This window comes from Oryzias melastigma, linkage group LG2 (genome assembly GCF_002922805.2).
Source record: "Oryzias melastigma strain HK-1 linkage group LG2, ASM292280v2, whole genome shotgun sequence".
In the NCBI taxonomy this organism is placed as follows: Eukaryota; Metazoa; Chordata; class Actinopteri; order Beloniformes; family Adrianichthyidae; genus Oryzias; species Oryzias melastigma.
Window position 1 is genome coordinate 12,873,767 of NC_050513.1, and position 23,076 is coordinate 12,896,842.

Consider the following 23,076-nt stretch of genomic DNA (forward strand, 5'->3'; position numbering starts at 1 on the left):
CTAACTCCGAAACACCATAAAAAAACAGAAGAAAAACCTAAATTAGCCAAAACAGCTAGCATGTAGCTTAAGTATTTGCTAAACTACATAGTCTAAAAAGCTAGCAGTACGCCAATTTTTTTATACTTTAAAACCGTAACTTTTTAACAAAATTATAAATCATAAAAAAGTAGGAATATTACTCCAGAATAAATCCATTTAAATAACAATAAAATAAAATGATATGGAGGGCCGGATCTGGCCCCCAGGCCATGACTTTGACACATGTGGTCCAAATTGGTAGCTAGCTGTATTATATGGAAATGTTGTTGACTTTATAACCTTAGCTTAGCATACAGCTAACTGAAACCTTGCGTTACCCCTCCCCCACACAAGCACACACACTGACCGGGCATTCCAGAGCTCTACCTGTTATTTCTCTGTGTTCCCCTCCTCCTTTTCACTTGTCTCTGCTTGTCTGCGTCCCGTTTTCGTTGTCTTCCTCCTGCTTCCATCTTCCGTCCCTTTTCCTCGTTCACTTCAACGAGACGAACCCCCTACCCTTCCCTCTAGCTCATCCATTCTGTACACTTGCCAAGCCAGAAGCTTAATCCATTCCCGCTCGATTATTAGAAGCTTTACCTTTGGGCGTCAAGATCCATTTTCCATCCCAATCAGTTGAAAGTATTTTGTAGTTGACATTGATTCCATACAAAATACTGTGTCTTTGGCAATGTACTGAAACGATGAGTGTCTTATCAATGAAAGTGAACCAGGCACCTTTTTTTCCTTTACTTTTTGAATCATACGTGTTAGTACCAGCGTGGCATTTCGCTGCATCTCGGGTTTCACTTCCTGCCGGAGGTGGGGTGCCACGCCCCCTTCTCTTGTCACCGCCTACCTGTCTGTGTTGGCCTGATGTCAATCAACTTGTGCCCCGCCTCTTTTCTCTTGCAGAGTACGGCAGTGCAGGTGAGAGGTCCAGGAGGGCGAAAAAAAGAAACATCGGTAGATACCCCTGATCAAATAATAACGTAGCTTTAAGCAATCCGCTGAGTAGACTGACCCGATCAGACCCTTCCCTAGACACCGCTTTCATTGCTGCACCCCTCACTCTGTCCGAACGTGACAAACTCGCCTGCAACTCCTCACTTTACATCTGTGTAGTTGAATCTGGCCTTTATGTAGTTCATATTTTTAGTTTCTGGACCAACAAACCCCCTATTGTTTTGTTTGTTTGTTTGTTTGTTTTATAAGCAGGCCTTAGTTCCTTGCATGTCTTCGGTATACCCAACCCTTTTCAGTTTGCCCCCCTCCCATATGCTTTACAAACCCTTTTTCCTTTGCCCCCTACCGATCTCCCCCCTGTTGTACGGGCTAACTGTTTTACATTGAAGCCCGCCAACTTCCCATCCCGATGGCTAAACCACTCCCTGTGTGATCTGGGTCTCCCCTGCCTCCCTGCTGCTTCCAGACAAGGCGGGCTTCGGCAACAACTTCACGACGGGCGACAACAAGTCCTTGGCCCAGAACATGGAGGCGGTGGTGGTGGGGTGCATGTTCAAGTCGCTCATCACGCGCTGCGCCTCCACCACGCATGAGCTGCACAGCCCAGAGAACCTGGTGGGTGAACTCGTCAGTCCATTGGCGTTTGCTCCTGTTGTGTCCAATTTCTTCCACTCATCGGGCTAAGGCCGACCTGCGGCTCCAGAGCCACATGTGGCTCTTGCGTCTCTCTATGGTGGCTCTCTGGCTGCAGAAAAATAAAATAGTAATTTTCAAAAATTAGCTTCTATTTTTAGCAACATGCTAACGTTTTTTGCTAATTTGTTAACTATCTGTGTATTCATACTAATTTAGAGTTTAGTTTCTATTATAGCAACATGCTAACGTTTTTTGCTAATTTGTTAACTATCTGAGTATTCAGACTAATTTAGAGTTTAGCTTCTATTATAGCAACATGCTAACGTTTTTTGCTAGTTTGTTATCTATTGGAGTTTTCAGGCTAACTTAGAGTTTAGCTTCTATTATAGCAACAGGCTAATGATTTTTTTACTAATTTAGTTTACTAAGGAATTTTATGCAAATTTGGGCTCCACTTATGTTTTAGGAAAAATACTGATGCTTTCAGTTAAAATATGTCATTTACTGAATTTTTTTTTAGATGAATTAGTATTTAGCTTCTGTTTTAGCAATATGCTAACGTTTTTTGGTAGTTTTCTACTGGGGTTGTCAGGCTAATTTAGAGTTTAGCTTCTATTATAGCAACAGGCTAATGTTTTTGAATAATTTAGTTTACTGAGAAATGTTATGCTAATTTGGAGTTTAGCTAATATTTTATCAAAATGCTGATGTTTTCAACTAATTTTTTATTTACTAAAGTTTTCAAGAAAATTTTGTATTTAGCTTCTATTTTAGCAAGATGCTAATGTTTTTTACTAGTTTGTTGTCTATTGGAGATTTCTGGCTAATTTAGAGTTTAGCTTCTATTATAGCAACATGCTAACGTTTTTTGCTAGTTTGTTATCTATTGGAGTTTTCAGGCTAATTTCGATTTTAGCTTCTATCATAGCAACAGGCTAATGTTTTTTTTTACTAATTTAGTTTACTAAGGAATTTTATGCACATTTGGAGTCGAATTTATGTTTTAGGAAAAACACTGATGTTTTCAGTTAATATGTTATTTACTGAGTTTTTTAGATAAATAAGTATTTAGCTTCTATTTTAGCAAGATGCTAAAGTTTTTGGTAGTTTGTTTCCTACTGGGGCTTTTCAGGCTAATTTAGAGTTTAGCTTCTATTATAGCAACAGGCTAACATTTTTGACTAATTTAGTTCACTGAGAAATGTTATGCTAATCTGGAGTTTAGCTAATATTTTATCAAAATGCTGATGTTTTAGCTATTTTTAATTTACCATTTTTTAGGAAAATGTTGTATTCATCTTCTAGTTTAGCAAGATGCTAACGTTTTTTGGTAGTTTGTTTGCTACTGGGGTTTTCAGGCTAATTTAGAGTTTAGCTTGTATTATAGCAACATGCTAACGTTTTTGCTAGTTTGTTGTCTATTGGAGTTTTCTGGCTAATTTAGAGTTTAGCCTGTATTATAGCAACATGCTAACGTTTTTTGCTAGTTTGTTGTCTATTGGAGTTTTCTGGCTAATTTAGAGTTTAGCCTGTATTATAGCAACATGCTAACGTTTGTTGCTAGTTTGTTGTCTATTGGAGTTTTCTGGCTAATTTAGAGTTTAGCTTCTATTTTAGCAACAGGCTAATGTTTTTGACTAATTTATTTTACTAAGGATTTTTATGCAAATTTTGGGTCTAATTTATGTTTTTGGAAAAACACTGATTTTTTTTCAGTTAATTGTTATTTACTGTTTTTTAAAATAATTTAGTATTTAGCTTCTATTATAGCAACATGCTAGTTTTTTGGTAGTTTGTTTTCTACTGGGGTTTTCAGGCTAATTTAGACTTTAGCTTCTATTTTGGCAACAGGCTAACATTTTTGACTACATTTTTGACTAATTTAGTTTAGTGAGACATTTTAGGCTGTTTTGGAGTTTAGCTAGTAATTAGCCAATAAAGTAAATTTTTTAAATGCTAATTTGGAGTTTAGCTAATATTTTAGCAACATGCTAGCATTTGTTATCTACTGGTGTTTTCTGGCCAATTTAGAGCTTAGCTTTTATTTTAGCAAAATGCTAACAAATTTGGCTGGTTTAATTCACTGAGGAATTGTATGCTAATTCGGAGCTCAATATTACCTATACTATTTGCACTATTGCCTTTTAAGTATATACTACATTTATTTTTATTCAACGTGCTTTTGCTGTCAGTATTACAAAATGTAGTACCTTGAATGCTGAAAGCAATCAAATGATTGCTTTCAATTGTTTTGCAATTTTTGTTTCTCTTTTATACTTATACACTCACAGTTGCCTTTTAATTTTAGTAAATATATATTTATACAACAATTTTTTTATTCAATATGTTATTCACTTCGCTATTGAAAAATGGGTAGTTTGATTGCTGAAAGCAATCAAAGTATGAAACACTCTTTATTGTGTTTTATTGATGGAAAATGAAGACTGGATGCATCAGAATAGGGCGGAGCCTATTTCAGTTGCTGCGTCCCAGCTGAGAGTTTTCTTCAAATTGTATACTTTAATCTTCCTCTGATTCACTACAATTAATATAAGAAATACTCAGAAACTTAGTTTTAATCTTAATTTATTTTAAACATGTCTTCCATAATGAGAAAATTGCTGCATGAACATGTTGAAAAAACACTAAAAATCATATTTTCATTGGAGTGGGTCTTTAAAGAAATTGAATATATGACCTGACTCTCGGAAAAAAATCGATTTTTCAATCCTCTTGTCAATTTAAACTCCACCTAAGCCCTAAACTGTTATTCAATAAGTCAGGCATCCTTCATGAATCAGCCTGAAAACACATCGGCACCGAAACGGCCGCGGAACGTTGGCGGCCGATGATACACTTTTTCAAGACCAGCTCCGTTCTGGCGCCGGACCAGAAGCCACCCACTCACAAGCTGGAGCCCGCTCCTGCACGCCACAAATGTTTTTGATTTTCTTCTTATGGAGCAAGAAAACAACACGTTTTCTAACAGCTCGGGTGATCCAACCACTCGGCTGGGGAGTTCACTCGCTCTCGCTTTGTCACCCTCTGCCCGCTCAGGGTCTGTACTGCGACATCCGCCAGCTGGTCCAGTTCATAAAGGAGGCTCATGGGAATGTGTTCCGCAGAGTGGCACTGAGCGCGCTCCTGGACAGTGCCGAAAAGGTCACCGCCACCAAGAAACCTGAAGACAAAGAAGAGGGTAAACACCCTGGACCTAAGAGGTACTGCCAAATAGGTTTTATAGATTTACTCATTTTTAAAAATAAAATAACTAGAATAGAAACCCATGAATTAATAAAACTCTACTTTTAATCCAACCCAAATCCAACTCCCTTTATGTGCTTATTCATCACTGCTTGACTTTGGTGGTTTTTTCTGTCTTGTCAACATTTGTTTATCTTGCTTGAGTGAACGTCCTTTGTTTTTTCTTAAATAAAGATTAAAAGTGCCAAATAATAAACCTGCCAGGTAACAGTTTTCTGTGTTTGACTGGCCGTTGTGACCACAGGGAAACAATTTCATGCCCTTTTTTGTGTTATGAAACACAGGGTTCCTGCCTATGAAAAGGCACGGTCATCGACTGCACTTGCCTTGCTGGCGCTGAAGTAGTTTCGGTATTTTCATTATTGCTTCTGCTTTGTGTGCTCTTTTTTTATTCCAGGCAAGTTCTAATTTCAATTTTTGGCAATTCTAGGGTACAACTGCAACAAAACAGTACAAACCTGTCCTAGGGGGGAGCCTGATTTGTGGCACCAGACTTGCTATACGGCTAACTCAATGAGCCCGTTGACCAAAAATGTTCTTTCAGATTATTTTCTATGGGCATGGGCAAAAAAATAGACATTTTTATTGTTATTATTAAAAAAAAGAAGGTGATGAATGCAAATCCAAATTTCTTAGAGACTAAAGTAAGACTATGTGAGCCCAAATGGCTCTACTTGTTTTAGTTGAACAATAAAAGTCTACTTTCTTTCTCTAAGATCTTATTATTTCAGTGTCATTAGACGGGTTTTGGTCAGGGAGTCCTGTGTGTATGTGGTGTGTTCATATATATATGTGTGTAGGTCAGAGACGGGTGTGTCCGGGGAGAAGGGTCAGGTGTCCAGTGCTGCAGATGAGTGTCGCAGCTACATCTCCAGTAGACCTCCCCAGACCCCCGAACAGTGAGTGTTGACCTCACAGCATGTGGCTTCGCATCATCTCCGTCCAGCCCTGCTACCATTTCTGCCTTAAACTTATCTTGTTGCTTCTTCTGCTCCCCCCCGCACAAAAAAACCCCAAAATTTAGGTTCCTTACATAATATGTCGATTTAAGTTTCTTTAATTATTTTATAGAAGTAGATTTATCTTTGGTTTGTGTATTCCCTGCAGTGAGGAGCAGCTCCCGGGCGCTCTATTGGGGAGGAAGGACTTCTGGAGGAAGATGTTCAAGTCGCAGAGCGCCGCCAGCGACACCAGCAGCCAATCGGAGCAGGACACATCGGAGTGCACCACCGCACACTCTGGCACCACCACGGACAGGCGATCCCGATCCAGATCCCGTCGGATTTCCCTCCGCAAGAAACTCAAGCTACCAATCGGTACAGTAGTTCATTACGACAAAATGGCTACTTAGGTGTATATCCGTGAGAGTGAACATTGAACCATTTTTTTGTGTATTTATGGTCACAATACCAACTATGTCGTCATTATTCATGAGCATTCCTCATGAGCATTGTGCTTTCTGTCTTGAAAACTGCCATCCAGCATGGTAACACTTTATCCAACTCACCTCATCTTTATGGTCTGTCTTTTGTTCGTTCTTGTGCCATAGCGTGCCGTGGGACCGTCCGCCTTCCACTCACTCGCTCTGTGTTACGTATGTGGATGTGGAGCATCTTATTCATATGTTGTTTGTGTCACATCTGTTTGTGATGATTGTCAGCCTGTAGAAGAGACCAGGATCTCGGTGTGTTCTAGAGCTGCCACGATTAGTCGACTAGTCGACGACTAATCGACTATTAAAATAGTCGACGACTAATTTAATAGTCGATTAGTTGTTGCTTTATATTATATGGAGTCAGAGTGTAATAAAGTTGAAAGTTATAATGGCATTATGCTAGCTGTTTGGACTATTTTAAGGTTTTCTAGCTTAATTTGAAAATTTGCTAATATTTCAGCTGCATGCTAGCTATTTTGGCAAATTTAGACTTTTTCAGTTTTTTAGGCCCTTTTGGAGTTTAGCTAATATTTTAGCTACATGCTAGCTATTTTGGCTAATTTAGTTTTTTTTTTTTGTTTTTTCTGCTATTTTGGAGTTTAGCTAATATTTCAGCCGCATGCTAGCAATTTTAGCTAATTTACAATTTTTCCGTTTTTAATGCTATTTTGGAATTTAGCTAAAATTTTAGCTACGTGCTATCTATTTTAGGCAATTTAGGATTTTTTCATTTTTTTAGGCTATTTTGGACTTTAGCTAATATTTCAGCTGCATGCTAGCTATTTTGGCTAATTTAGGATTTTTTTCTGTTTTTTAAGGCTATTTTGGAAATTAGCTAACATTTCAGCCGCATGCTAGCTATTTTAGGTAATTTAGGATTTTTTCAGTTTTTTAGGCTAATTTGGAGTTTAGCTAATATTTCAGCTGCATGCTAGCTATTTTGGGTAATTTAGATTTTTTCAGTTTTTAGGCTATTTTGGAATTTAGCTAGTATTTCACATGAATGCTAGCTATTTTGGCTAATTTAGGATTTTTTCAGTTTTTTTAAGGCTATTTTGGAATTTAGCTAATATTTTAGCTACATGATATCTATTTTAGGTAATTTAGGATTCTTTCTGTTTTTTAGGCTATTTTGTAGTTTAGCAAATATTTCAGCTGCATGCCAGCTATTTTGGCGAACTTAGACTTTTTCAGTTTTTTAGGCTAATTTGGCATTTAACTAATATTTTAGCTGGTTATCAGCTTTAGTGGTTTCACCTATTGGCTTCAGTGATTTCAACTATCAACTTCAGTGTTTTTAGCTATCAGTTTCAGTATCTTCAGCTATCAGTACTAGCATCTTCAGTGGCCAAATTCAGCTTTAAGCATTCACACTGGCGTTATCGCAGGTAATGCTATGTATCTAGTTTTAAATTAGTTTAAAGCTAATGATGGTTAATTTGTATGTTTTACATCCAGTTTGCGCATGACCTGATTAGTCAACTATTAAAACAATCGTTTGTGGCAGCACAATTGTTTTTTTTTTGTTTGTTTGTTTAATTTAAACATATCTGATTAGCTGCTAAAGAATGTCTCTTGAAGAAACCTATTCCAGTTCCTAATTTCAGAGGACATGGGAAACAGGACAGTCAGCCTTTCCAAATTTGTCCTCAGATTGAAGACTACAATCCCGGACAAGACCCAATGATTGTTTTGCTGTAGTTTTATCTGCCTTGAGTTTGAAGTATACTTTCTTTTGTCTGCTTCTTTTTCACAATTTGAATAAAGAAATACAATTTAAGACTTAATTTACCTAATAAATGCCCTCCACCATCAAATAGATGGTGAAATAACTTATTAAAAATCACAAAAACATGTTTTTTTATTTATCAGAGTTGATCTTTAAGGGTTTTATATAGTTTCAATTGAAAAAATGTAAAAATTATATTGATTTGATTTACATTGATTTACATACGATGAAGACGTCACAGCAGGAAGCCAACATCTGAAATATCCGAAAAGCCATACGCTGCTTTCTTAATCATTGCTTTTAAATGGTGCTTTGTGAATATGAAATCACAACTGAATGACCTTTAATCTGTGAATGTGACTCAAGTGTCCTGATTGTGCATCCATGACTGCACCCCTGCATGCAAACTTGCAGCCACAGCCCTGCATGTGTGGTATGTGTATGGTTCTGTGAGATCACCAAATGCTATCTAAAAACTCACATCTTGTTGCATCTCCAGGAAACTGGCTGAAGCGCTCCTCTCTATCCGGGCTGACTGACGGCGTGGAGGACCTGCTTGACATCAGCTCAGTGGATCGACTCTCATTCATACGTCAGAGCTCGAAGGTCAGAGAAACAAATGTTATTAATCCCTTTCAAAATGTTGGTTTATGATTTAAATGGTGGGGACATAGTGGTGCAGTGCTTAGCTGGAAGGTACTGGTCCGAATCCTGGCTGGGACCTTTTTGTGTGGAGTTTGCATGTTCTCCCCATCGATGCCTGGGTTTTTCTCTGGGTATATACATATATATATATATATATATATATATATATATATATACATATATATATATATATATATATATATTTATATACATACACTTTATATATATTAGATATATATAATGTACACACATATAGATTATATATATTCTTTTTTGTGGTTTCAGATATTCTCAGATTTTTTTTCATTGACTGGTCTCTTTCAGTTGGTCTCAAAAACACAGACAACTCAAGATGCTTTTATCGAATTTTTCTGTCCGAAGGGGGAGCTGCAGTGTATCTTGGCACCGCGGAACCTCCACCGCCGGAGCGCGGAGAAAGGGCATTAACTGACTCAAAACCAGCCGAACAAAATCCCGATATGCTGAAAAAGATAACCGTGCAGGATATTTATTATCCAGAGCAAGTGTTTAATATTTGATGAAGGCGGTAGCACACACGCTTCTGGTTTTTTGCGACAGAGTGACAGAGTGACTCTCCCTGTCTGTGGACACTGCTCATCCGTGTCATAAAGTACTATGCTGTTCAACTTTTGTTCCAAATAAAATAAAAAATAAAAAAACTTTTTGTTGAGCAGTACTCAAATGTTCTTCGATAAATGTTGTACAAAGCATGATCAGAATGTACCATATATGGTATATATATGTGTATATGGTGTATAAATATATATATACCGGTATATATATATATATATACACACCATGTATATATATATATTAGAGCTGTCAGGCGATTAAATTTTTTAATCGCGATTAATTGCATTTTGTCCTGACTTAAATTGCGATCAATCGCAAATTAACATGTGGCCTTTTTTTAAGGAAAAAAAATGCGTGCTTCGTGGAATTTAGCAGTTTTACATTAATTATGAAAACAAGAATTGCAAAATGTATAGTTTTCATCAGAAATACTTTGTTTTGTAACATTGTATTGAGATAAAATTTCTTAACAATAAGAGGCTGTAACATAAAATGCCTAACAAAAGCCCAAGTGCAAGTAAGGGGCATTTTAAATTCTAAACTTCAATCAACGTTCAGTAAAATAAAATAAAAAAACATCAAAAATAACATTTCCATAACACTTTCATGTTCATTTTTTGTCAGGACCAAATCTTTTTCTCCTCTGCTGAATTGCAGTAATAACTGAAATTTATTATTTCCAATTAACTTTTGTTTTTTAAAACCTGAAAGACTGAGAAAAGCGGGATACACTGTGGATAGTTTGACAGTCTGTTACTGCCGCCGCGTTCTCTGGCTGCAGCTCGATGCAGCGACGTGTCCAGCGGAGCTCACGCCATGAATATGCCGGCAGACAGACCGCTATGCTGGGGCTGGATCACACTTAAACCTCCAGAACATTTAAAACGTCCCCCGGTGAGCTTGCTGTTCAGAACGTCGGGGGTCTGCAGCTCTCGGGACGCGGCGCCGGACGCGAGCCGGAGCCGGGTTAGAGGGCAGGAGCTCTCCAGGTCCTAGCGCCGGCCGGCTTTAGCTAGCAGCTCGGTGGTTGGAGACCCGTCGATGATCTAGTGAGAGCAGCCGGTGAGTTACGGGGCGGGACGCCCGCGCGCGCGGTATGGAAAGGCACGTATGAGGAAATCCGCGATTAATGCGTCAAAAAAATTGTCGTCGTCAAGCACGTGTCAGATTAACGCGTTTTTAACGCGACAAATCTGACAGCCCTAATATATATATATACATATTTATTTATACACCATATACATAAATATATGTGGGATATATATATTTATTTATACACCATATACATATATATATATATATATATATATATATATATATATATAAATTTCTTGTAAGTCTTCAGATATGTTTTTAATTTTTGTCTGTACATAATTGTAAATATACTTCTTGGGACAAAAACATTACCACAATAATTTAAGTAAAAAAATCTATACTTTCAGGTAAAGTTCACCAGTGCCGTGAAGCTGTCTGAAGGGGGCGCTGCAGTGCCGGAGTACGGCAGGGACGAGGAGGAGAATTTCTTCAAGCGGCTCGGTAAATGGAGGTCTGGCAGGAGGAATCCATCCAAGCTTCACCACACAGAAGAGAAAGATGGTAGACCTCCCCCACCCCGGGCGGCCCCTCGCCCACCTCGCTCCATCGTCCTGTGTCCCTCTGTCTCTCGCTCTCGTCTGTGTGTTCCAGCAGCTGTCTGTCCGTGTGTTGCTGTGTTTCATTCCGTGGTCTGTCCTCCTTTGCCAGATTAAATGTCCGAGAACTTCAGCTGCTCTCCTGAAGCCTTTGTGCGCTGTGACCCCATCTTTCGAAGTGACCTGCTCTTAAAAGCTGAAGTTAATGAACAACAGTGCAGTGATGGCACACTACAAAACAAAATAAAATAGAAATTTGCATTAAAAAAACAAATAAATGTCTTTAACCTTTTAAAATCTATGGCGTCGCCATGTCTAAATACACAAGTTCAAACTTTTTTATCCGCTTTGCACTGATATGCAAATTTTCTCCACAACAGAATCAGTTAATTTTTGTCGATTGTGTAAGCACTTCCCTACAGCGCAGTGTCACACATCAGGACAAAGTAGTCCTGCTCTGCTTCACAACTAGCTAAAATTACATAAACGGTATAGCTAGAGTTACGGAAACTTATCATACATTAGCCTACTTCAGTTCTGACTAATATGAAAAATATGCTTTACAGTATGTTTTTTTTAATTATTATTTTGAATGCATTAAAAAGATGAAAGTTTTTATTTTAAGCAGGTATTTGGATAACGATTGCTTTTCATTTTATTTGATCTCAAAAGCAATACACTAACAAGGACTAATACTAGCGTTAAAGTCCCTCTACAACCATATTTTTTTGTATCGTAAAGTTGTTCCTAGTAATCTTTGATTCACGATGATGACATTTTTATTCAAAATAGAAAAGCTTTTGTCGTTTTTAAGAGATATTTTATGTACAGTGGCAGAAGTTTGAATTAAGAAATTCCTTTGTATACGTCCTCTACAATGTGAAAAATGACACAAAAACGTGTTAAAAACAGCTAAAGACATTTTTTATTGGAGTAAGTATTTAAAGCATTCTAATTTGGCTATACAATGCTATCATTCAACATTTTCTGATTGTGATATTGTATAGCACAAAATACATAAGGAAAAATGGCACACCTCGCTTTAGGCTAAACATGTCTTTCTTAAGCTAGCATTACGATTGCAAAAACTAGCCTAATAACCTGCTAAGAAGTTTAGCTATAGAGTTGCATCGTCTTTTATGTCCTTATTTGATATTTCATTACACACAGAAGAAAAAATACGTATAAATTGGTCATTTTTTACTAACAAATATTTATGCTAAATGACTCCTTTTTAAGCTACTGCTACCAACATGGCTGAAACTAGCCAAAAAATGCTATGTAGTTAGATGCAGGTAGATAAACGTTGAATCATTTTGTATATGCTAATTTTTATACTGTAGTACACACAAAAGGAAAAATATTAATCAAGGCATATTTTATTTATGAAAAAATGTTGATAAAATACCCTTTTTTAATGTTAGCTAGCACTAGGATAGCTTTGCTGAAACCAGCCTAAAACAACAAGAAGCTTGCTGATGCATTACCCTCTACTGGATAAGTGTTGCATCATCTTATGTTTGCTTATTCTGATACGGTATTACGCTCAAGATAAAAAAAATAATCACACTCTTTTTAAGCTAGCAGTGGGATAACCATGGCTAAAACTAGCATAAAAATACACTAAGAATTAAACAGTGTCCTCTAATGGATACATGGTGCATCATCTTATACAGTATTTGCTTATTTGGATATCACGCACAAGGAAAATTATATATTTTTTTAAGCTAGCAGTAGGAAAACCAAGAGTGAAACTAGCCTGAAACACACTAAAAAGTATACAGTGCCCTCTAGTGGATAAATATTGCATCATCTTACATGATTTTATACTGAATAAAACACCATAGATTTTAGGTTAAACATAAATAAATATTAAAAAAAATAAAAATAAAAAAAACCAATATGTATAATGACAAAGGTGTTTCAGGTAAAACAATTTATTCGATGTAAACCGTTGTTTTGTTTGAATGTTAGCAGAAAATGGACACTAAAAAAACACAAAGATTTCACTCATGTCTGATGCTATCACTGTAGTGTTTTCATTCATAATCCAATAATTCAAACACTTGAAGTTGCACACAAGGCTTTAGCGGTCATATATTTATCTGTTGTCCCTCTCCGTGACACATTGAAACGTTTCCATCCCCCGTTCCCCGGCTGCTCCTCTGCCTTTCATCCAACAGTTAAAAGAGGACGCGCTTTGTCTAATGAGTTGTTGTCTAGAAGACCATCCTTCAGCGCATCTTGTGCTGCTTTGAAGCATGACGGTGTCGGCGCTCCCCTTCCCCCGTCTCTTCTGTGGTGATGTCTGTTGGTATTCTTCAGCGCCTGAGTTTGTAAAAACAAGAAACGCTGCTTTGTTTTTCTGTGTGACTCTCTCTGCGATTTACCGGATCTCACGTCCTTGGTTGTCAAGTCTGCCATTCTCATCATCGTTTGTGACCTCATGTGTTCGCTCCTTGGTTCTTTAATGTTTTGAATGGTGACGTGGCTTCATGTAAATCTATTGACCCCAAAAAAAGACTGTCATTCTCTGTCACGTTCTCTGGTTTTTATCGTCCAGGACCTCACGGTTTTCAGGAGCGTCTAGCAGCGACTCAAGAGGCCATGAAGAACAAGAACGTGGTCAATCTGGGCGCCATTCGACAAGGAATGAAACGCTTCCAGTTTCTCCTCAACTGCTGCGAGCCGGGGACCATACCCGACGCTTCCATCCTCGCCGCCGCCTTAGACTTGGTGAGATTCGGTTTGGATTCAACCGTTGGTCAGTCAACAATGGTTTGGGATCCTTTACGTCAATCCTCTTAGGAAGCGCCAGTTGTGGCCCGAGCCTCCCTGTTCCTGGAATGCGCCAGATTCGTCCACCGCTGTAACCGCGGAAACTGGCCGGAGTGGATGAAGGGCCACCACGTGAACATCACCAAGAAAGGTCTGTCCAGAGGTCGATCACCCATCGTAGGCAACAAGAGAAACCAAAAACTGCAGTGGAACGCCGCCAAGCATTTCTGCCAGTGGGGAGACGTGAGTTTAGACGTTGGGATTAAAAACTCCTGACAATTCGGTTTGACCGATTTAACTTGTTCTTGATTTTAGGCAATCGGAACGAGACTCAGCGAACTGTGTCACTCGGACAGCGAAAGTCCCGCCAACATCCTGGGTTACATTTATGACGAAGAGACCAAGCGGAGAATGAGGAAGGAAGACGAGGAGGAAGATTATTTAGATGATAGTGAGTCACTGGAGATTTTTAGGATCTTGAAGAGGAACCTTTAATTTAAACATAGGCAATGATGTCTTAGTCAAAGATTGTCCCATGTAAAAAGATCTTTAATGTTTAATACAGAAACACTTCAACTGGGAGATAAAATATACCTGGTTTTGACCTCCAAAAATCAAACAAAGCTGATAGAAATTTGTTTCATACACGTTTTTTCTTGCTTTTTGATAATCTACACTTAAAAAATATATATTTTTTTCCCTGTTATGATTATATAATTTCTGTTTATGTGTTTTGATTTTGCTCTCAAAGATACCGTCAATCCGTCGAAGTGCGCTTGTCCCTTTGCCCTGAAGATGGCTGCCTGCCAGCTCCTTCTGGAAATCACCACCTTCCTGCGGGAGACATTTCCATGCCTGCCCCGACCGCGAACAGAACCCCTGGTGGTTAGTTATCACATCTATTCCCCAGACGTGTAAAAAACAAAATGATTGTCTTATGAAATAAATTGATTCTGACGGAAATGTGTCGACTCCAGGACTTGGACAGCTGCCGCCTGCGTCTGGACCCGGAGCTCGGCCGCCATCGATACGAGAGGAAGATCAGTTTCGCAGGAATCCTTGATGATGAAGACGGGCGCGATTCGCTCAACAGCAGTAGCCATACTCTAAAGTCGGACACCACCTGTGACGACAAGAAGACGCAGGAATCTCAGGGTAAATAACTAAATAGATCGTGGACAGTGGAGGAGTGTCTAGCACTCTCACCTCACTCACCTGGTTCAAATCCCAGCTAGGACTTGTGGAGAGTTTGCATGTTCTCCGAACGCATTATCAATCAAAACTCATCATATATGGACATATGGTTAGGGGACCCTACGCGCCACTTTTTAACTTTTCCAACTCGTCCCTTTTTTGACGTGCTGGTAGTTCCTATTAAGTCAGGTGTCCCCAACCTCCTGGCTTAGAACCGGTACCAATCTAAGGGGCGCTTGGTAGGGGGCCAAAGATAGGAGAAAAGGCATATACTAATTAACGGGGGCCCCAATCCTCAGGACATGCACCGTCACCCTAATCCAGTACCAGTCCCCTAACCTGGTACTGGTGCCATAAACCGGTACCAGGTCCGCGTCTGTTATCCAGTCCGTTAATACATCCTGAGGGTTTGGGACCTTTAATTTAATGGGAATAGTCAACACTTCAAAAAACAACGAGTAGGAGACACCTAAAACGCCAAAAAGTGACGCAGAGGGGGCCCGATCCATACATCCATATGTGACAAGTTGGAAGTGAGAATATGTAGGTTCTCCTGGAGCTTCAGCTTCCTGCCTAAAACACGCTTAGGTTGAGTTGCGTCTAGGTTTCCATGTGATTGTGTTGCCCTGTAACAGACTGTAGTACTCACCCTTTGACCAACAGTAGCTGGGTTGGGTCCAGGAGCCCCATGACCCCCTAAAAGGATTCAGTGGGTTTTGAAGATTGATGTATGGATCATCTCTGACATAACCAATAGGAATTAGTGAAATTATTATTCCGCCCACTTGGGTAAGATTCCAAATCCAGCAAATGGAAGTAAAGTTGGAAGCTTTGTTGGGTCTATCCACCAGCCAGTTAAAAGGGCAGTTGAGCCTTTATAAAATCAGATAACTGGTTTCAAAAATAAAGTTTCTCAAGTTGTTGTCATGATCCCCCACTCTGATCGACCTTAAATTTTATTGTAAAATCGTTCCCAGTAGTCTTTTAATTACGATTATGCCATTTTTAGCCTAAATCAAATAGCCTACATTTTTTCCAGTTCATAGTTTCTGTAGAGTGGCAGTAGTTCATTAGAACTGGAGCAGCGTTAGGCAACTCCAGGCCTCGAGTGCCGTATTCCACTCTGGCATGTTTTAATTGGCTGGACACACCTGAACCTGCAAACCAGTCATGAGTAGGGCTTGGATACTGTGGCACTCGAGGCCTAGAGTTGCCTATCCCTGGTCTGGAGCAACCCTCCCCCCCCTTCCCATCCCCCAAAACTGAGCTATCTTTTCACATGCTCTCTTACTAGCTTATAACCCCTCACACCCTCAACTTAACATTACCATTGCAACAAAACTTGTATCGTCTACGTAAATAATACAATCCTCTTCCAACTTCATCTTTTTGTCTCCTCTTGATTCACAACAATTTGAATTGATAAATATACAGAAATCCCATTTCAAGCCAAAAATTCCTTATGTTTGTTTTCCATTATCGGATGTTAAAAACCCCAAAGACCCATTTTCAGGTGGGGGAAAAAAAGATCTGAGAAACATTGACAAGTTCCATAAAACCAAGTAGTTCATTATGGTGTAAAATTTAACTTTTTGTGTGGACTTTAACTGGAACTTTATCTCATTTGTGATCTGGTCCAAGTGGTCAACTTTTGGTCCATTTTGATGTCAAACAATCCACCGTGGGGCTTGTTTGACACTAATGGCCTGTTGCGTCTGTCTCACCACTATTCTGTCTTCCAGCTCCCATTAGAAAGATCCGGATTGGAGGCTCCCGGCTGCTTCAGATCAAAGGGGCCCGAAGTTTCCGTGTCAAAAAGGGAGGCTCCCTGTCTTCAATCCGCCGGGCGGGAAGCCTCAAGAGCACCAAGCTGTCAAGGCAGGACTCCGAGTCGGAGAACGAGGAAGGGTTGCTGTCACAAACTCAGAGCCGGGACACGGTCACAGACATTGGTAACTTGGAGAAAAACAAAAAAGGTTGTTTCAGATTCTTGGATATAAGCTAATTTCAAGTGTTTTTGATCCTGCAGGGAGTCCCTTTAGCGCCAGTGAGCCCAGTATTGAACCAGAAGGCCCAAGCTCTGGAGGAACAGAGGACAACTACCACCGCAACATGTCCTGGCTCCACGTAGGTCCATCGTTCCATCCGAAAACCACAGATACTACCGTCTTCTCACTGACCTCCGCCTTTCCCACAGATCATGATCCTTCTAATCAACCAGCAGAGCTTCATTTGCACACACGTTGACTTCTGCCACCCGCGCTGCTACCAGCACCACGGCCGCTCCTGCGCCCGTCTGGTCCGTGCCATCAAGCTGGTGTACGGTGAAAGCGTGGACAGCCTTAGAGAGGACAGTGCCTCCTCTGGAATCATCGGAGGGCGGCCAAAGAAAAGCAAAGAGGTCCTTCTTCAAAACTCCTCTACTTTGTAGTACAAGGACTGAATAAGCTGAAACTTTACCCAATTGCTCTCTTTAGTGTTCCGACAAATCCTGCCTGAGGACTCCATCCATGAAGAGAAGACCCACCGACTCCAACATGGAGGGCAAGAAGGACACGGGAATGCTCAAGTACATCCGCAACCAGGTATCCGTTTGGATTACACCTTTTGGATAGTCTATTTGTTGGCAAAAATTAACAAACTTGTTTGGGGCACTCAGGTTGTCTGTAGGATATATCAAATTTGTAGACCACTTGGGGAATCCGTAGGGCTAAAATGTTCATGCACACTATATTCAATCGGCATAGAGGTTGTAGCAAACCCTGGAAAAACTTAGTAACTCCATCATGAAGTAGGTGAGGTGCAGGTACATCCAGACAATCGTATGTCTTATACTTGTCATTTTTCCAACCCTGCGGACTGCGCAAGGATCCTGTTACTGCTGTTTACATGACAAGTGAGCGCACCTTGCAGTCAGTCTGGCTGTTAGAACATTGAAAACCATATAATTCAAGGCATAGTTTTCATGGATGTCCTATATGCACTTGTGCCCACACCGTGTACTTGCGGCATTTGTCAGCAGTCGATAAGGAGCCAGTTCGCACACCTCACTAGTGACTAGATTGTGGCGTAGGGGCAACATCACCTGGTACTTCATAAGTGTGTTTAACCTGAAACTATCCATACAAATACTTCACGGTACACTTGCACACACTCGCACAACAATGGTACATCCCATTTTCCTGATCTAATGTGGTCCAGATGACCTAAGCCCTACATTGACGTGTTATCCGTCATAACAAATGTGGACAGGATTTTATGTCTGCCACGGACACCAGTGAAAATCAAAAATCATTTCCAAAGTCAACCACTCCCAAAGTCAACATACCTAGAATAGCACAAGGGTTAAGGTGGCCGTACAAGCTACAAGGGACACCTTGCTCTCTTTGAGATGGAACCGCATTGTCTACAACCCTTTATGGCCCCGGACAATACAAATACCTCCATGACTAATACAGGTGCAGTGACTAAGGCATAAGGAGCCAATGTGTACGCCTCATCAATGACTAGAGTGTGGCGTAAAGACACTGTACGACAACATTACCTGAAAAGTAGCAAATCCTTACAAATCCTTCATGATACACTTAAAACACACATACAATCGTACGTTCCAGTTTTATAACCTCCCCTAAAGGTGCCATATGAGCCTCAAGGGAAGTTCAAGATACACCTGTGCTCCCCTTAAGATACAGCTATACCTATCTATGATCCTCCACATTCTCGGACAACCCAAGAACTTGCACTCTGCACTCTGACTCCATATGTATATATATATATATATATATATATATATATATATATATATATATATATATATATATATATATATATATATATATATATATATAGTAACGAGTAATCGACTATTTAATTAGTCGTCAACTATTGTTATAGTCGATTAGTCGTCGATTAGTCCACTAATCGGGGTAGCTCTATTGCAAATATTTATCTTCTTCAGGTGATGAGCTTGTCTCCAGCTCCTCTTTCGCTGTTGATCAAGGCCGCGCCCATCCTGACAGACGACATGTATGGAGACATCCAGCCCGCGGCCTGGGAGCTCCTCCTGAGTGTAGACGAACACATGGCCGCCGCAGCCGGTCAGTCACTCCTCAGACGTCTTCTCAGTTTATCTCAGATTCAAAATGAACCTTTTTTCCCATAATTCTTCCTTTTTTCCTCTTTCTGCTACCGCCTATGAATCCAGCGGCCATGTTTCTGTTGTGCGCCGTGAAGGTCCCCGACGCGGTGACGGAAATGATGATGGCCGAGTTCCACCACCAGGAGGCGTGCCAGCGCATCAACTCCATCCTGAAGTTCTACACGCTGTGGCGTTTCCGATACCAGGTGTGGCCCCGCATGGAGGAGGGCGCCCAGCAGATCTTTAAGGTACAGACGTCAGAAATTCTGCCCTAAAAATCCAGACGTACAGAATAGAATAGAATAGAACACAATAGAATAGATAATTATTGATCTCACAAAGGAAAATTTACCTATTATCCCTCCCAGATCAACTTTGATAAAGAGGTTTATTTGATCCATTATCCTGTTCAGTTTTTTTGTTTTTCGTAATTCAAGAGCGTTATCTTTTTATTATATAACCTTGTTTATATTTTGGGTTATATTAACGTTGTTTATTTAAAATAGGTTGTGTTCATACATATAAACCATTTTGTTTCCATATTGAAGCTTATTTAAAAGCTTAAAAATTGGGGACCATTTGTAGTTCCTCAAACAACCACTAGGGGCTTTAGTTCAAATAAGTCTTCTCCAGTTTACAAAAATGTCAAAATGTTTCTTTGATATCAAAAAAGAAAAAAAATAGACTTCTTAAATTTAGTTTCAAGAAATGTAATATTTATTTTTGTATTTACACTTAAAAAGTGCAACAAAGGGGTCAAATATTTTGAAAATACTCAAATTTTGAATATATCTGTAATTTTAACTGTTGACCTACTGTTGTGTTTGTTATTTAATTGTTGTGTTTTTATGCTTTTATTTATGTACTGTGATGTATTATTATTATTATTATTATTAAATTCCTCCTCTTTTAAGGAGGCTTTTTTATGCCATAATTAGGGAACTATAAAAGCGCAAGTTTGGTTCTTATGTAGTCTTTTTGTTTTATTTGCGTTTGAATGTTTTTAGTATATTTAGGGATACCGTAATTTCTGGGCACCTGAAAATAGACCACACCCACTACATTTAAAAATCTGCAAATGTCCACATTATAACATGGGAAATCTACACAGAAAGCTGTGACATTGAATTTTTTTTCACTTTTAACACAATAAATGTTTTTCCTTGCTAGCATGTCTGGTTGCACGTTAGCCCTTTCTTGCTTTAGCATTCCGGAACATCGTTTAAACTCCCCAAATCAAAAAAGCCTATACCCTTTTTTAGGTTATTGTTTCTTCAGAGCAGCAAAAGTTCATTCGAAATTATGATTTTTATTTCCACTTCAACCCAATAAATGTTTTTTCCCGCTAGCACGTCTGGTTGCATGTTAGCTCTTTCTTGCTTTAGCATTCCTGAACGTCGTTTCTTCAGAGCAGCTGTAGTTTATCCAAAAATTGTGGGCAGGACTGTCAGGGTTTACTCTCCCCCCTGCTAGCTTACATCTTACTCACAAGCTAACATTATATTCAACGTTTTTTAGCCACATGCTAGCTCAGACGAGAAAAACAAAGACATAGCCTACATGTAATTTCACTGATCTGATGTGACGAGGCTACATTTTTTGACGCCACAAACTTTCTTAACCCGTAAAAATCTATAAATAATCCCATCATTGCTAACTTTTTACGCTAAAAAGTTAGCGCTGTATCTATCTGTCTGTCTGTCATTTAGCTAGCTAACTAGCTTGCTTGTCCGTTTTTTTTTTATTTTTACTATGGTGCTTAAAACTAACAATAAGGCTGTTTCTTGTTCTAAAAATAGACAATTGTTTTAAATTAATTAATGTTTTAAATTAATGTATGCATTTTTATCACCAACCATAAAAAATGTATAAAAATAAATGTTCTCTTTACTTGTTTACATACATGTAGTTTTTATTGGTAATAATCAAAAATTAAAAGATAAATGTTTAAATTGTACCTTTTTTTTTACTATTTATTTTTTGCCACATTTCGGACTAACTGTAGTTCCGTACATCTATCACCATAGATCCCCCCGCCCAGCATTAACTTCACCCTTCCATCTCCAATACTGGGCATGCCCTGCGTCCCCATATTCGACCCCCCATGGGTGCCGCAGAACACCGGCAGCGTCCAGGATCCGATCAACGAGGACCAGTCTGTAAGTCGAAGCTCCGAGTTCAGCTCCACCCAGACACAGCAACACATTAAAAATTTGGTGTTTTTTTTTTTTATTTTTCCACACTTTTTTGGTACAAAGCATGGCAAAAAATGTTTTCTTGATGAAAAACTGAGAACACGTGTTATGTAATTTATCTATCGACTGTCTTTGTTTTTAGTTCCCCACATTAATTCAGTCAGTCCATGCCATAGTAAGTTGGTATTTCTGTCCGGATGTTTGTGCTGATGCATCTTGTTACCTCCGATCAGAGGAAATGACCTCACTGAGTCGACTTTTCATGGTTCATGTGGGTTCAGCTGCATCTTGATCAGAGACCAAAAATCCCCCAACACTTGCTTTGATTGCAAGAAGAAAAGAAAAGTCCCGTTATTAACAGCATGCATCGGATATACAGACATGTTTGTGTTGTGCCTTTGATGCATGGTCATTAGACAAGAATGACTTTGCTGTGAATGTTCTCCATATCATGCGTTGAGCTTAGCTGGATGTTCCTTAGCACATTTACTTGTTCACGAAATACAGTAAAGTCTCCCAATTCCCGTCTGAATTCATGCATTTTTTCACGACTTCCTGGTTGAATCCGTTTACTGTTGCAGCTTCATCCTTAATAAAGTCCAGGAAGGCATGAGGCCAGACGGCTGGAGGAGAGTTACTGTATTACCGTGCTGTCCGGTCACGTCACATGGCCGATTTAGCCCGCCGGAGTTTAAGCTCCACCCCCTGTGTGCCCCTCTCCTCCCCAATGATGCCGTTTTAGAAATCCTTCTCCGCCCGAGCCGTCTCGCGCTCCCACCAGCGAGCCGAGCACATCCTGAAGAACCTGCAGCAGGAGGAGGAGAAGCGGCGGCTGGGCCGCGAGGCCAGCATCATCACCGCCATCCCCGTGGCCCAGGAGGCCTGCTACGAGCCCACCTGCAGCCCCCCGCCTGAACAGGAGGAGGAAGGTGGGGCACTGAAGCCTACAGCGGTGTCTGCTAAAGCATTTGCTCCATTCTTGATTTTTTTTTTTTTTTTTAATTCTGATTTTCAGATTTGTAGGACTTTGACCAATAAAAGTTTATTTTTATTTTACTTATAAGTTTAAAAAAACTTTTTTTGTTGATTCTTACAAAAAACGTTATTTATGCTCCCTTCTTGATCATTATTTATTTTTCAGATTGCAGATTTGTGACATTAACAAGTGAAAATAAGTTTTTTTTGTTTTTGTTTTTATAAAAAACTTACTGATAAAAATCATGTTTTTGGTGTTTTTGACATGTTCTTGTAGCATTTTTCTGACAATGGAGTACTTTTACAAGGAAGATTAAGTTTAAAATTACAGTATTGAGTATTTTTTTGTTCAAATCATAGTGAATCAGGAGCAGACGAAAAAGGTTGGTTTGAAAAAGAGCCTTTATTTTGATGTAGAAAATACTACTAAATCTCTGCTGTGGGTTCTTAGCAATGAGGAAGGGGGCGGGGTTGCTGCATGCCAACAGTCCCGCCCACAACTCAGAGGTCAATTTCTAATGAACTTCTGCCACTCTGTAGAAACTATGTCCTTAAAAAACAATATTTTTTTTCGAAATGTTTACCTAAAAATGGCATAACTATTGAAAAAAAAAAACAGTGGGAATCCTTTAAATTTGATCTAAAGATGATTGGAGTGTTATTGTAATGAATAACTTCCATGTCTTAAAAGACAGAAAACAGTTGTGTCGGTTAAGGCAACAACAATAATCAAGTATTGTGTAGAATGTATCTTCAGTAGTTTTGTTAAATTAAATGAATTTGACAAAAAATGTATTTTTCTCACTGTTTGAAAGATTGTTTAACCTTTTAACTTTAGGTTTACATTCTTCTGACTCCTCAACCATTTATGCAAT

General features: G+C 39.3%; 1 protein-coding gene across 12 annotated transcripts in view; it reads left to right on the plus strand.

Moving 5' to 3' along the window:
• LOC112156663 (protein unc-80 homolog) overlaps window positions 1-23,076 on the plus strand; it is a gene marked incomplete at its 5' end in the record, with an annotated part of 71,242 nt that overhangs the window by 18,152 nt on the left and 30,014 nt on the right. For 6 of the 12 annotated variants that reach the window (XM_024288924.1, XM_024288926.1, XM_024288929.1 and 3 more), the window contains 20 exon segments: window positions 937-987; window positions 1,454-1,602; window positions 4,681-4,844; window positions 5,688-5,786; window positions 5,995-6,203; window positions 8,551-8,657; window positions 10,733-10,886; window positions 13,485-13,657; window positions 13,730-13,942; window positions 14,015-14,150; window positions 14,451-14,584; window positions 14,677-14,854; window positions 16,636-16,845; window positions 16,923-17,020; window positions 17,091-17,294; window positions 17,371-17,478; window positions 18,852-18,990; window positions 19,098-19,279; window positions 21,059-21,190; window positions 21,969-22,155. In XM_024288924.1, the coding sequence (XP_024144692.1) occupies window positions 937-987; window positions 1,454-1,602; window positions 4,681-4,844; window positions 5,688-5,786; window positions 5,995-6,203; window positions 8,551-8,657; window positions 10,733-10,886; window positions 13,485-13,657; window positions 13,730-13,942; window positions 14,015-14,150; window positions 14,451-14,584; window positions 14,677-14,854; window positions 16,636-16,845; window positions 16,923-17,020; window positions 17,091-17,294; window positions 17,371-17,478; window positions 18,852-18,990; window positions 19,098-19,279; window positions 21,059-21,190; window positions 21,969-22,155 (3,027 nt within the window). 12 annotated transcript variants of the gene reach the window in all.